Source organism: Rhincodon typus, chromosome 29, assembly GCF_021869965.1.
Source record: "Rhincodon typus isolate 14 chromosome 29, sRhiTyp1.1, whole genome shotgun sequence".
Taxonomy (NCBI): Eukaryota; Metazoa; Chordata; class Chondrichthyes; order Orectolobiformes; family Rhincodontidae; genus Rhincodon; species Rhincodon typus.
Genome location: NC_063360.1, coordinates 14,348,357 through 14,361,596, shown reverse-complemented (window position 1 = coordinate 14,361,596; position 13,240 = coordinate 14,348,357). Strand labels below are relative to the sequence as shown.

General features: G+C 43.9%; 1 protein-coding gene across 1 annotated transcript in view; it reads left to right on the top strand.

Annotated features, from left to right (window-relative positions):
- The window catches only part of fbn2b (fibrillin 2b), a 193,163-nt gene that overhangs the window by 150,717 nt on the left and 29,206 nt on the right, over positions 1–13,240 (top strand). The window contains exons 47-48 of the mRNA XM_048613904.1: positions 1,347–1,475; positions 12,278–12,397. Coding sequence (XP_048469861.1) covers positions 1,347–1,475; positions 12,278–12,397 — 249 coding nt within the window. The remainder of the gene's footprint in view (positions 1–1,346; positions 1,476–12,277; positions 12,398–13,240) is intronic.

Sequence of the window (13,240 nt, the reverse complement as noted above, 5' to 3'; positions counted from 1 at the left end):
ATCACAGATGCTGCCAGACCTGCTGAGCTTTTCCAGCAACTTTGTTTTTGTTCCTGATTTACAGCATCCGCAGTTCTTTCGGTTTTAACTACATATCCAGGTTTGCTGAAGACACAAACAGTTGGCATTGTTAGCAGTTCAGATGGAATTACAAAGAGATCTTACGAGTTTAAGTGAATGGACAGAACTGTGACAAATGCATTTCGATGTTAGAAATGCGAAGTCTGAAAAGAATAGAACAGGGTATTTTCTAAAAGTGCGAAAGAGTAGAGATCCAAAGAATAGTGGGGGTACAGATACATCAAAATGATATAGATAGTTATCAAATAATAAGAAAGTGTCATTTAAATAGAATAAAAAGGTGTAGAAGTTACTGTTCAGTAATACAAAGCCCTGGTCAGATAACATTGAGAGTATGTGAGAAATTTTGGTCACCTTTTGGGAAAGACAGCACCAAGGAGCTTTGTCAGAATGATACCTGGACTCCAGGGGTAACATTGCAAAGAGCCATAGTAAGATTTCACAGGACTGAAATTCAGAAATAAGTCCATTCACAAATGTTTGCAGACATTTTGAACTTTTGTTGGCAGTTAACAATTGGTGTGATATTAATTGTTCATTTTAAATCTAAGCTTGATAGAGTTTTGTTAACGAAGGGTGTTAAGAACGAAGGTGGGCAGGTATATAGAGTTCGATCATGTCATCATGATCTTATCAAATGGCAATACAGGCTCACATAAAATGAAAACATTACAGATGCTGGAAATCTGAAAAAAAAACAGAAGATGCTGAAGAAACTCAGCAGATCCGTGAGTATTTCTTCACACTTGCTGCCAGATACACTCCAAAATGATCTGGTTGTGTGGCACAATCATCTTGAGGGGCTGAATGGCCTGCTGTTGTTTCTCTGTACTTATGATCTTCTTGCTGCATCATCCTGGTAACAGAATAGGGGTGAGATTACCATACACACCACTCATAAGTCACCAAAAGCTGTAGACTTTGAAAGATAATTGTTTAATTATTTCCTATATAATTAACACTATCTTCCTCCCTGTAGAGCAATGTGAGAGATCTAGTCTCACAGTACAGGAGCATGGTTGGAAAAAGTAGGAGGTGAATTGGGATAGGTCAGGATTAGGACAACAATTAGATTTTTAATAGGCAGTGAATTGTCCACATTTCACAATGTTTTATCCATCTTGGTGATGGTATTTATTGTTTTTATATTTTGGTCCCTTCAGAAACTTCTTTAAATTCCTGTTTCTTCACATTGCTCCATTTCATAATCGATTAAAAATGTTCATTTTAAAGGAGAATGTCATTTTCTCTTTTCCCCTTTTTAGATATCGACGAGTGCTCAACTCAGATTGGTCAGGTCTGTCGAAATGGGCAGTGTATAAACAGTATCGGCTCCTTCCAGTGCTTGTGTCAGGATGGCTATGAGCTGCCACCCGATGGGAAGAATTGTGTTGGTGAGTGAACAAGGCTTGGTCTGAATAGAACCTCATCAGCTGAGTTTCACGTGTGCCATTTCCATACATGGCATTGACAAAAGACCTCAGTCAGATCTTCATCTGATAGCTTTTATTCTTTATATTATCATTGCAGTAAACCCTTTAACTCAACAAAGGAATAAAACTAGACAGACCATCTAGGCATTGGAATAGACAATAGCAGAAACAGCCCTGTCGACCTTGCAGAGTCCTTCATACTAACGTCTGTGGGCTAGTGCCAAAATTGGGAGAGCTGTCTCATAGATTAGTCAAGTAACAGCCTAACATAGTCATACTCATGGAATCATACCTGACAGAAAATGTTCCAAACAACAACATCACCATCCCTGGCTATGTCCTGTCTCACCAGCAGGACAGACCCAACAGAGGTGGCAGCACAGTGGTATACAGTCAGGAGGAAGGTGCCCTGGGAGTCCTCAACTTTGAATCCAGACCCCATGAAGTCTCTAGGCTTAAGGTTAAACATGGGCAAGAAACCTCCTACCTCAGCTGATGAAACAGTCATGTTAAATAACACTTGGAGAAAGCACTGAGGGTGGCCAGGGTGTAAAATATACTCTGGGTGGGGATTTCAATATCCACCACAGAGAGTGGCCCAGCGGCAGCAGCACTACTGATCCAGTTGGTCGGGTCCTAAAGGACATAGCTGCTAGACTGGGTCTGTGGCAGGTGGTGAGGGAACCAACAAGAGGGAAAAACATACTTGTCACCATCCTTACCAATCTGCCGGCTGCAGTTGCATCTGTCCATGACAGTTTCGGTAAGAGTGACCATCGTACAGTCCTTGTGGAGATGAAGTCCTGCCTTCACACTGAGAATAACTTCCATCATGTTGTGTGGCACTTTCACCATGCTAAATGGGACAGACTTCGCACAGATCTAGCAACTCAAGACAGGGCATCCATGAGGCGCTGTGGGCCATCAACAGCAGCAGAATTGTACTCCAGCACGATCTGTAACCTCATGGCCCGGCATATCTCCCACTCAATCATTACCATTAAGCCAGGGGATCAACCCTGGTTCAATGAAGAGTGCAGGAGGGCATGCCAGGAGCAGCACCAGGCATACCTAAAGATGAGGTGTCAACTTGGTGAAGCCACCAAACAGGACTACTTGCACACCAAACAGCATAAGCATCAAGTGATAGACAGAGCTAAGCGATCCCACAATCAACGGATCAGATCTAAGCTCTGCAGTCCTGCCACATCCAGTCTTGAATGATGGTGGACAATTAAACAAGGAGGGAGCTCCACAAATATCTCCATCCTTAATGATGGAAGAACCCAGCACATCAGTGCAAAAGATAAGGCTGAAGCATTTGCAGCGATCTTCAGCCGGAAGTGCCCGGTGGATAATCCATCTCAGCCTCCTGCAGTGGTCCCCTGCATCACAGGTAACAGTCCTCAGCCAATTTGATTCACTCCACGCGGTATCAAGAAATGGTTCGTAGCTCTGAATACTGAAAAGTCTTTGGGCCCTGACAACATTCCAGAATTGCCACTCCCCTAGGCAAGCTGTTCCAGTACATTTACAACACTGGTGTCTACCAACAATGTGGAAAATTGCCCAAGTATGTCCTGTACATATAAAGCAGAACAAATCCAATCCTGTAAATTACCGCCCCATCAGTCTACTCTCAATCATCCGTAAAGTGATGGAAGGTGTCATCAACAGCGCTATCAAGCAGCACCTGCTCAGCAACAACCTGCTCAGCGATGCCCAGTTTGGGTTCCAGCAGGGCCACTCAGCTCCTGACCTCATTACAGCCTTGGATCAAACATGGACAAAAGAACTGAATTCCAGAGGTGAGGTGAGAGTGATAGTCCTTCACATCAAGGCTGCATTCGACCAAGTGTGGCATGTAGAAGCTGTAGCAAGGTAGGAATCAATGGGTAACATGGGCAAACTCTCTATTGGTTTTCTCAGATCCAGGACATCTCTGAAGATGGTCCACAGGATCGTGTCCTAGGCCTAACCATCTTCAGCTGCTTTATCAATGAATTTCCCTCCATCATGAGGTCAGAAGTGGGGATGTTCGCTGAGAAGTACAGCACAGGAACAAATCTTCTGCCCTTATTCGGTCCGTATCTCTCTATTCCCTCCCTATTCATGTTACCATCCAGGTGCCTCTTAAATGTTGCCAATGTGCCTGCTTCCACCACCTCCTCTGGCAGTGCATTCCAGGCTCCTACCACTGTCTGCGTGAAAAGCTTTCCTCGCACATCTCCCTTAAACTTTTTACTCTCACCTTGAACCTGTGCCCTCTTGTAATTGAAACTTCAACCCTGGGAAAAAGCCTCTGACTATACACCTTATTTATGCCTCTCATAGATCTCAATCAGGTCTCCTCTCAACTGCCGTCTTTCCAGTGAACACAATCCTAGCCTTTCCTCATAGCCGATGCCCTCTGTACTCTCTCCAAAGCTTCCACATCCTTCTGGTAATGCGCCTACCAAAACTGCACACAATCCTCCAAATGCAGCCTAACAAGGGTTTTTTAAGCTGCGACATAAGAACATAAGAACTAGGAGCAGGAGTAGGCCATCTGGTCCCTCGAGCCTGCCCCGCCATTTAATAAGATCATGGCTGATCTTTGAGACTCCGCTCCACTTACCCGCCCGCTCACCATAACCCTTAATTCCATTACTGTTCAAAAATTTATCTAGCCTTGCCTTAAACACATTCAGTGAGGTAGCTTCAACCGCTTCACTGGACAGGGAATTCCACAGATTCACAACCCTTTGGGTGAAGAAGTTCCTCCTGACCTCAGTCCTACACCTGCTTCCCTTTATTTTGAGACGATGCCCTCTAGTCCTAGTTTCACCTGCTAGCGGAAACAACCTCCCTGCATCCACTTTATCTATTCCCTTCATAATCTTATATGTTTCTATAAGATCTCCCCTCATTCTTCTGAATTCCAATGAGTATAAGCCCAATCTACTCAGTCTCTCCTCATAATCTAACCCTCTCAACTCTGGAATCAACCGAGTGAATCTCCTCTGCACCCCCTCCAGTGCTAGTATATCCCTTCTCAAGTAAGGAGACCAAAACTGCACACCGTACTCCAGGTGTGGCCTCACCAGGACTCTATACAGCTGCAGCATAGCCTCCCTGTTTTTAAACTCCATCCCTCAAGCAATGGCAGACAAAATTCCATTTGCCTTTTTAATCACGTGCAATCCTACTTTTAGCGATTCATGCACAAGGACATCCAAGTCCCTCTGCACAGCAGCGTGCTGCAATTTTTTACCATTTAAAACGTAGTCCATTTTTCTGTTATTCCTACCAAAATGGATGACCTCACACTTATCAACATTGTACTCCATCTGCCAGACCTTTGCCCACTCACTTAGACTATCTATATCCCTCTGCAGACTTTCAGTGTCTTCTGCACACTTTGCTCTACCACTCACCTTAGGGTCATCTGCAAATTTTGACACACCACACTTAGTCCCCAACTCCAAATCATCTATGTAAGTTGTAAACAATTGCGGTCCCAACACTGATCCCTGAGGCACACCACTAGCCACTGACCGCCAACCAGAAAAACACCCACTTACCCCTACTCTTTGCTTTCTACTGGTCAACCAATCCTCTATCCGTGCCAATACATTACCTGTAATACTGTGCAACTTTATCTTACGTAGCAACCTTTGGTGTGGCACCTTATCAAATGCTTTCTGGAAATCCAGGTACACCACATCCACAGGTTCCCCATTGTCCATCATGCAAGTAATGTCCTCAAAGAATTCCACCAAATTGGTTAAACATGACCTACCCTTCATGAAGCCATGCTGGGTGTTCCCAATGGGACAATTTATATCCTGATGTCTTGCTATTTCTTCCTTAATGATAGATTCAAGCATTTTCCCCACTACCGAAGTTAAACTAACTGGCCTATAGTTACCTGCTTTTTGTCTACTTCCTTTTTTAAACAGTGGCGTCACATTGGCTGTTTTCCAATCTGCGGGAACCACCCCAGAGTCCAGTGAATTTTGGTAAATAATTACTAGTGCATTTGCTATTTCCCCCATCACCTCTTTTAGTACCCTGGGATGCATTTCATCAGGGCCAGGAGACTTGTCTACCTTTAGCCCCATTAGCTTGCCCAGCACTGCCTCCTTAGTGATGATGATAGTTTCTAGGTCCTCACCTGCTATAACCTTCTTGCTATTAGTTTTCGGCATGTTATTTGTGTTTTCCACTGTGAAGACTGACACGAAATAACTGTTTAATGTCTCGGCTACTTCCTCATTCCCAGCTATTAAATTGGCCTTCTCATCCTCTAAAGGACCAATGTTTACCTTCGCCACTCTTTTACGATTTACATATTTATAGAAACTTTTGCTGCCTGTTTTTATATTCTGAGCTAGTTTACTCTCATAATCTATCTTACTTTTCTTTATAACTTTTTTTGTGGCTTTCTGTTGGCCTTTAAAGATTTCCCAGTCTACTAGTTTCCCACTACTCTTTGTTTTTTTGTATGTGTTTTTTTTTCAATCTGATACTTTCCTTTATTTCCTTAGACATCCATGGCTGGCTGTCTCTTTTCCTACAGTTCTTACTTATCACTGGAGTATACTTCTACTGAGCACTGTGAAAAATTGTTTTGGAAGTCCTCCACCATTCCTTAACTGACCCACCATAAAGTTTTTGCTCCCATTCTACCTTAGCTAACTCCTTCCTCATTCCTTCATAGTCTCCTTTGTTTAAGCACAGGACATAGGTACTGGATTTAACCTTCTCATGCTCCATCTGTATTTTAAATTCGACCATACTGTGATCGCTCCGTCGGAGAGGATCCCTAACTGTCTCATTACACAGGACTAGATCCAGGATAGCTTGCTCCCTCGTAGGTTCCATTACATATTGTTCAAGGAAATTATCGCGGATGCATTCTATAAACCCCTCCTCAAGGCTGCCATGACCGACCTGGTTTGACCAATCGATATGTAGATTAAAATCCCCCATGATAATTGCTGTACCATTTTTACATGCATTAGCTATTTCTATGTTTATTGCCCGCCCCACCACGATGTCGTTATTTGGTGGCCTATAGACCACACCTATCAGTGACTTCTTCTCCCTGCTATTCCTAATTTCCACCCAAATGGATTCAACGTTTTGTTCAGTAGTACCTATATCATCTCTCACTGCCGCCCTGATATCATCCTTAAAAATCAGAGCAACACCACCTCCCTTACCTTCCTGTCTGTCCTTCTGAACAGTTTGATACCCCTAGATATTTAACTCCCAGTTATCACCATCCTGTAACCATGTCTCTGTAATGGCCACTAAATCATACCCATTTGCCATGATTTGCACCGTCAACTCAACCACCTTGTTTCAAATGCTCCGAGCATTCAGATAAAGTGCCCTTATGCCAGTTTTTGCACCTTCTTTTTGGGTCCTATTACCTCCATTACTAACAACTCTTGAGTTCTCCCTCCCTTCAACTTTTTTCTTAATTTTCAATGGAGTTGAAGCTTCCTTGTTACCTGCTAAACTGCTGCTTTGCCTTACATTAATTGTTATTCTCCCTCTACGCTCACTTCTCCCTTCCCCCCACTTACTAGTTTAAAGTCCTATTGACCACCCGATTTACCCTTTGCTCCAGAACACTGGACCCGGCCCTGTTCAGGTGGAGTCCATCCCAGTGGTATAGATCCCTCCTGTCCCAGAACTGATGCCAGTGCCCCATGAAAAGGAAACCCTCTTTCCCACACCACTCTTTTAGCCAGGTGTTTACTTCCCTGATCCTCGCCTCTCTATGCCAATTTGCACGTGGCTCAGGCAGCAATCCAGAGATTATGACCCTTGAAGACCTGTTTTTTAATTTTGTTCCTAGCTTTTCATAATCCCGAAACAGGTCTTTTTTCCTAGTCCTGCCTATGTTGTTGGTACCTGCGTGGACCACAACAACTGGATCCTCCCCCTCCCTCTCTAGTATCCTCTCAAGCTGGTCAAAGATGTCTCGCACCCTGGCACCGGGCTGGCAACACACCATGCAGGATTCTCTATCCTGCTCGCAAAGGATACTGTCTATCCCCCTGATGATGGAATCACCTACAACTACAATCTGTCTTTTTGCTCCCCCCTTTTGAATGGCCTCCTGGACCATGGTGCCATGGTCAGTTGGCTCATCCTTCCTGCAGCCCTGTTCCTCATCCACGCAGGGACCAAGTGCCTCATAACCTGTGGGACAATGTCAAGGGCTGCGGCTCCTGTGTTCCTGTCTGCAGCGTCCCTCTACCTGCCTCACTCGCAGTCACACACTGCTGCCTCCCGGAACACAGCATTCAGGTATTTCTCCCCCTCCCGGATGTGCCGCAGTGTTTGGAGTTCGGATTCCAGCTCATCAATTTTGAGCCGGAGCTCCTCAAGCAGCCAACACTTGCTGCAGATGTGGTCACTGCCGTTCTCAATGGGATCAGCCAGCTCCCACATCATACAGCTACAACACATCACCTGGCCTGCCATCTCTACTTAGTTAATTATTTAAAATGAATTAGTTTGTTTTTTAAGTTTCGCAGTGTTCACTGCACCAGTAAGTTTACTCCGTTATATGCTCAAACAGACTCCGGCTTTGCCTTCCGACCCGCTCCCAGAGTATTTGGCGTCTAGGTGACCACCCCAAAAGATAACAAAGAGATGAGGAAAAATAAATGCAAATAGCTTACCTGCTCACCACACTTAGTCGTTATTACTAGGTTAGAGGAGGTGGAAGGGTGGGAGACACTACGCGTGTGGTGTCTCGGGTATTAGTTAACTCCCAAATTTATTGGGTGGAAGCTTACCTTCCCAGGCTGCCCTCGCGCTTCCTCCTGGACGCCTGCCGCTGAAACAACTGAAAGGCCGCAGTCACGCGAGGTAAGACTTTTATAATCGAAAAGCTTACCTTCCCAGGCTGCCCTCGCGCTCCCTCCCAGACTCCCGCCGCTGAAACAACTGAAACTGACATGTTTTGCCAATTCTTGTACTCCATGCCCCGGCCAATTAAGGGAAGCATGCCATATGCCTTCTTAATCACCTTGGCTACCTGTGTTGCCACTTTTAGGGAACTGTGTACCTGCACACCCAGATCCGTCAGAATGTTAGTGTTCCTAAGGGTTCTGCCAATAACTGTATCATTCACATCTAAATTTGATCCTCCAAAATGCATCTAATTGCATTTGTCTGGATTAAACTCCATCTGCCATTTCTGTGCCCAAATCACCAATCTATCTATATCCTGTTGTCTCCTTTCACAATTGTCAGCACTATCAGCAACTCCACCAATCTTTGTGTCATCTGCAAACTAATCAGACCACCCACATTTTCCTCCAGATCATTTATATATAACAGAGGAACTAAGACTGATCCCATGACAAGTTACTGGTCTTCAGTCTGAAAAACACCCTTCCACCACTACCATTTGTGTTCTATGACCAAGCCAGTTTTGTATCCATCTAACCAGCCCACCCCGAATCCCATGTGATTTTAGTTTTTGCACCAATCGGCCATGTGGGACTTTATCAAATGCCTTACTAAAGTCCATATAAACTACATTCGCAGTTCTTCCCTCATCAATTATCTTTGTCACCTCTTCAAAAAATTCAATCAGCTTGGTGAGACATGACCTTCCCCATATGAAACTATGCTGCCTGTAGCTAACTAGTCCATTTTCTTCCAAATGTGCATATATCCTGTCCCTCAGTATCTTCTCCAAGAACTTCCCCACCACAGATGTCAGACTCACCAGCCTCTAATTTCCTGGATTATCCCTGCATCCTTCCTTAAACAAGGGAACAACATTGGTTAATCTCCAGTCCTCTGGAAACTCACCTGTGGCCAAGGAAGACGTGAAGGTATCTGCTAATGCCCTAGCTATTTCTTCCCTTGCCTCTCGCAGTAAACTGGGATAGAGCCCATCTGGCCCTGGGGACTTCTCTACCTTATTGCCATTTAGGATACCAAAACTTCCTCCTTTAATATACTGACATTCTCCAGAGTATTTACACACTCATTCCTGACTTCAGCATCAGTCATGTCCTTCTCCTCAGTGAATACTGATGCAAAGTACTTATTAAGGATCTCTCCCACTTCCTGTGGCTCCACGCTTAACTTCCCTCCTTTGTCCTTGAGTGGGCCTACTCTTTCCCTTGCCACCCTCTTTCTTCTTGTATATGCATAAAAAGCTTTGGGATTCTCCTTGACCCTGTTTGCTAAAGACATTCCATAGCCCTTTTAGCCTTCCTAATTCTGCATTTAAGTTCCTCCTAATTTCTCTATACTCCTCAGGGCTTTGTCAGTTTGTAGCTGCCTCAACCCATCAAATGCATCCTTTTTCCTTTGACTAAGTTTACAATTTCCCTTGTTATCCGTGGTCCCTGGATCCTGCCATTCCTATCCTTCAGTTTTGCAGAGACATGCATGTTCTGCACTTTAATCAATTGGTCTTTAAAAGCCTCCCACATGCCAGATGCAGATTTGCCCTCAAGTAACTGCTCTCAATCCACATTCCCCAGTTCATGTCTAATTTGGATGTATTTGGCCCTTGCCCGATTAAACACCCTCACCCGAGGGCTACTCTTATCCTTGTCCATGCCTACTCGAAATCTTATGGAGTTATGGTCACTCAGCCCAAAGTGCTGTCCTACTGAAACATCGATCACCCTTCCTGCTTCATTCCCTAATACCAAGTCTAGTCTGGCCTTCTCTGAAGGAGATACTAAAGGAGTCCATGTTCAAATGCAACAAGGTCTGGACAGTATCCAGGTTGGCCTGACAAATGGCAAGTAATATTCGTGCCACATAAATGTCAGGCAATGACCATCTGTAATAAGAGACAACCTAACCACCACCCCTACTATCAACATCCTTGGTGTGGAGAGTTTGCACCCGATACCCATTGATTCCCATTTTGCTGCGATTCCTCTTGCCCCACTCAGGCGAATGTGGTCTTGATGTCAAGGATTGTCATTTTCACCTCATCTCACCTCAACTCTGGAATCCAGCTCTTTCATCCATTGACCAGAAACACAACTGGATTCACCACGTAAACACAGTGGCTACAAGAGCAGATCAGAGGCTAGGAATACTGCGGCAAGTAACTCACCTCCTGACTCCCAAGTCCTGTCCACCATCTACAAGGCACAAGTCAGGAGTGTGATGGAATACTCCACACTTGCCTGGATGGGTACAGCTCCAACAACACTCAAGAAACTTGACTCCATCCAGGCCAAAGCATCTTGTTTGATTGGCACTACATCCGCAAATATCCAGTAGCAGCAGTGTGTACTATCTACAAGGTGCGCTACAGAAATTCACCAAAGATCCTTAGACAGCACCTTCTGACCCACAACTACTTCCATCTAGAAGGACAAGGGCAGCATATATATGGGAACACCACCACCTGCAAGTTCCCCTCCAAGCCACTCACCACCCTGACTTGGAAATATATCACCGTTCCTTCACTGTCAAAATCCTGGAATTCCCTCCCTCAGGGCATTGTGGGTCAACATACAGAACGTGGCCTGAAGCAGTTCAAGAAGGCAGCTCACCACCACCTTCTCAAGGGCAACTAGGGATGGGCTAAAAATGTTGGCCCCATCCAGCAGCGCCCATGTCCCACTAGCGAATTAAAAAAACACATGGGAGCTAAATGCACAATCAGGTGGTTTCCGGCACAGCCCAGTGTTTATCGGGAGCGAATATTGTGTGTAAGCCAGCTGGCAGTCTAACTGTATGTCACCATAACTGCTCGTCCTTTTCAGTCACAGGATCACACTGAGCTGCAGCATAGCAATCGAGTGAGGGTGGTCCTGTCTTTGGCCTGAGGTCTTGATTGCAGGAACTGCTGTTGTTTGGTCTCTTTGTCTGTAAAGTATATAAACTAATGCTTGGTCCTTAGATATTTCAGCAAGCTGTGCATATAACATTTTTTCCACAAGAAATCTATTCGATGGACATATAATCGTTAATATAATTTTCTTAAAATGTTCAATGTATTTGATAAAATGCAGAGATAGATGAGAACTACCAGGATGGATATTTGGATAGCATGGAGGCTAAAGTGTTTTGTACTGTACGGATTTGTGATGGATGGCCTTTGATTATCAAGGATTTTTATTTGTTGCACTTGTGATTTTCTTATGTGCCTAAGTCTTTTCCTATAATTTCATGCATTGGAACTCCATCACCTGCAAGTTCCCCTTTGAACCAAGCACCCATCCTAACTTGGAAATATATCACTGTCCCTTCATTGTTGCTGGGTCAAAATCCTGGTATTCCCTTACTAACAGCTGTCAGTGTATCTATACCACATGGACTGCAGCTCACCACCACCATCTCCAGGACAATTAAGGATGGATAGCAAATACTGGCCAAGTCAGTGATATCCAAGAATTGTTTTAAAAATCATACGTATCAGCATTTGATAAATGGACAGATTAGAGAACATTACAATATTGTAGGATTTTATACAGCCAACTTCATTCCAGAGGATTTGACCATAAAGTCAATGAGGTTTTTTTTTTCTGCTGAAATAGCAAACAAAGGAAATTATTGCAAAACTAACTTGTTGAGTTTATCATCCTGTTATAGCCAATATCCATAAACAGGAAATGCATTAAAGCATTTTCATTATTTTCAACCTGTTTATACGTGGTGTGGTTAATCAGTGGATTTCTCAAAGCGCATTGAAATAAACAGAGAGGCTTTATAGTTGCCTGCCAGTGCCTGGAGTCTAATTTATCTCTGTTCTTTCCCTCTTCCATTAGATATCAATGAATGCATCAGCTTCCCTGGCACCTGTGCCCCTGGGACCTGCCAGAATTTAGATGGTTCATTCCGGTGTATTTGTCCCCTTGGCTATGAAGTACAGAATGACCACTGCATCGGTAAATATAAAGAATGGAAGAATGCTGAATTACTGTCATGTATCTAGAATTTGAAGTGACAGATCATTTCTCTAGAAGAAGGATATAGAGACAGAGAACAAAAGCCACAGATCTCAAAGCATGGTTCTTGGTATTGCCTTGAATCCCAGAGCTAACATTTTTATTCTACAGTGCAGTGGAAGCTGAGGTGACATTGTGAATTGATGCTGTTTACTTACATTAATTGGCCAGCCACCTTTGTGATTTAAGATTAAAATTATGTTTTCTAAGACGAGTTTCCCTCTCAGTTTACTTCTCCTCATCTGCATGACTACCTCTTGTTGTTCACTGGGAACTGACTTTCAATTTTCTTCTGTGCTTTGGTTGTGACCCTTCCATTACATTGGACCCTCATTCACTACCTTTCTGTGATGAGTGTGATGTTTGTCCTTTTAATTTTGCTTCTGGTTTTTCTGACCTATGGTCATACTGTGTGTAAGTGTAATGTAACTTCTTTTTCTTCCTTTCTCTATTCTGTAACTAAGGATTGTACCGAGGTCCCTTTCTACCTATAAAAAAAACTGAAAGAACTGCGGATGCTGTAAATCAGGAACAAAATCAAAGTTGCTGGAAAAGCTCAGCAGGTCTGGCAGTGTCTGTGAAGGAGAAAACAGAGTTAACGTTTCGGGTCTGGTGGCCCTTCCTCTTTTTTGTCCCTTTGTACCTATGATGGTGCTGTAAGTGCCAACATAAATTTTTCACTGTACTCATTTGAGAACATGTGACAGTAAAGCTAATTTAATTCAATTCAGTTCACACTCACTGTCTCTCCCTGTGATATGGAGTTCACACTCACTGCCTCTC